General features: G+C 48.3%; 1 protein-coding gene across 3 annotated transcripts in view; it reads left to right on the forward strand.

Moving 5' to 3' along the window:
• Positions 1–386, forward strand: part of Xrcc5 (X-ray repair cross complementing 5) — a 91693-nt gene extending 91307 nt beyond the window's left edge. For all 3 annotated transcript variants that reach the window (XM_031367893.1, XM_031367895.1, XM_031367894.1), the window contains one exon: positions 140–386. In XM_031367893.1, coding sequence (XP_031223753.1) covers positions 140–154 — 15 coding nt within the window. In that variant the 3' untranslated portion in view covers positions 155–386. The remainder of the gene's footprint in view (positions 1–139) is intronic.
• Positions 387–2127: the final 1741 nt, after the last annotated feature.

A 2127-nucleotide genomic window follows, 5' to 3' on the forward strand; every position in this document is an offset into this window, starting at 1 on the left:
ACAGGTTTGTGTTTGTAGCTAACTGGAACTGCAGGTCTGAGGGCGGGAATACCAGTACAGGTTTGTGTGTGTGGCTAACTGGAACTGCAGGTCTGAGGGCGGCCTGGTTCTTTTCTGAGTATGCTGTTCTTGTTTACAGCTGGACATGATATAGATCGTGGATGCGTGGGGAATCCAGGAGAGCCAGTTCCACGTTGCTGAGAGCTCCGACAGCATCCCTGAGGCCGTGCAGGGGGACATGAAGCTCTGGCCATCATCCTAGCAGACAACTTGGGAGCGAGTCACTCCAGGTCTCTACAGAGTGACCACAAGCACATATATTACAAGGAATAACTTAGACCCTTTTCAAATTTATAAAGAGTCATTACTTTCTGATTGGTATATAATTTCTTGTGTGAAGTCTCCTTCCTTTTGGTATATTATATATATGCATAAAAGTTTCTGGAAAGTAGACTTCATCTTACCCTGATGTGATGGTGAGGTTAGTGGACTGTCTTGGAGCCATGGCATGGCCCCTCGTGAGACGCTCAGGCCTGTTCAGGAGTCATTCACTGGGTCTGCCATTGGCAAGAATGACTTGTGCAGAGGGAGCAGCAGTACTTAGTTTTTACCAGGTCGGCAAGTGGGGACCTTAAAGCATTTTCACCTCTGCTTTAGCTTGTTCAGGTGACTTTGACGGGTGGGAAGGACAGCACAGTCACCCTGCACGTCAGTTTGGGAGTAGTTGTTCTTGGAAGAGAAGGCCTTTGTTCAGCCCAATCTCTGTCATATTGACAGAGGCCTCACTGTAACGCCCTGGCTGTGTGGGAGCTCCCTAGATTGACCAAGCTGGCCTCAGACTCAGAGATGAGCCTGCCTCTGCCTCCTGAGTGCTAGGATTCACCACACTCAGCTCAGGTGCCCTTTTAGAGCATCCCCAACAAGGACAACTAGAGCCCGGGATGCTAGTAACTTATCTTCAAGTCACAGAGTGAAAGCTTCGCTCCTTAAAGTCTAATGCACTGTTCTTGCTCCTCCTGAGTATGACTCCGGAAGTGTGGCCCTGTAAAGTGCCTCCTGCCTTTGTCAGCATGGGGAATTCCCTGTTGGTGACATCAAACTAGAAAAATATTTGAGTCAATTTAACCTTATTGATCTTGTGATACTTTTTAATTACATGCGCATGAGTTTGTCTGGATGTGGACATATGTATGTGAGTCCAGGAGCCTGCTGGAACTAGAAGAGGGCATCGGATCCTCTGGAACTGGACTTCCAGGACAGCTGTGAGCCACCTATTGTGGGTGCTAGGAACTGAACTCAGTTCCTCTGCAAGAGCTCTGTGCTCTGAGCTGCTGAGCCATTTCTCAATCCATCGCCCCTCCCTGTGATGCTTTTTTACTTAGGTGACATGTGTAGCGGGAAGAAATGAGAAAGGACTAAATTACACGTAGTTTCCACATCCTCCTCTTGTAGGCACAGCGATATGTGCTGTCGACTCTGTGGAGCATGCTGTTGTGAGTAGGCGCGTTGCGGTTTGGATTCTTTTCATTTCTGTGAAGTGAGATTTGCAGGTCTGCAGAACTCCCAGGTTTTCTGCTGACAACTTGCCTTGGAAAGCAATAAGCACTGAGCTGTCGTCCATCAGCCACAGAGTAGGCCTCAGAAGCGTAGTAACCATTATTTGGGGGTTTCTACCCCACCTTAGATCATTTAGTTCCCAAATGAAGAACACAAAACATAAGACGTAAAGCATGGGGCTGGGCAGATATCAACTGTCCGTGCTATTTTATTTATTTCCCTGCCAATAATTCTAAGATGTGACCTTGCCATGTTCTGTCTGTGCTGCTCTTACTCCAACAGGCCAGCCATCATGGCCATGAGCTCACAATCTACCTATCCCATGGTGCCTTCTCCGCCACCCCTGCCCCCTCCCAGATCTCTGCTTCAGACCCCACGCTCTGGAACAGAAGCCTCACTCACCTTTCTTTCTGCTCAGCTACAGGCTGTAGGCATCTGTATCCAACCAATGGTTATAAGTTAAGGAAGCCTTTTGAGCGGCAAAGTTAAAGCAGGCTCTTGCATTTCAGCTGGGTATAAAATGCCTGGAAGCTGGGCAGTGGTGGCGCATGCCTTTAATCCTAGCATTTG

This window comes from Mastomys coucha, unplaced genomic scaffold, assembly GCF_008632895.1.
Source record: "Mastomys coucha isolate ucsf_1 unplaced genomic scaffold, UCSF_Mcou_1 pScaffold14, whole genome shotgun sequence".
Classification (NCBI taxonomy): domain Eukaryota; kingdom Metazoa; phylum Chordata; class Mammalia; order Rodentia; family Muridae; genus Mastomys; species Mastomys coucha.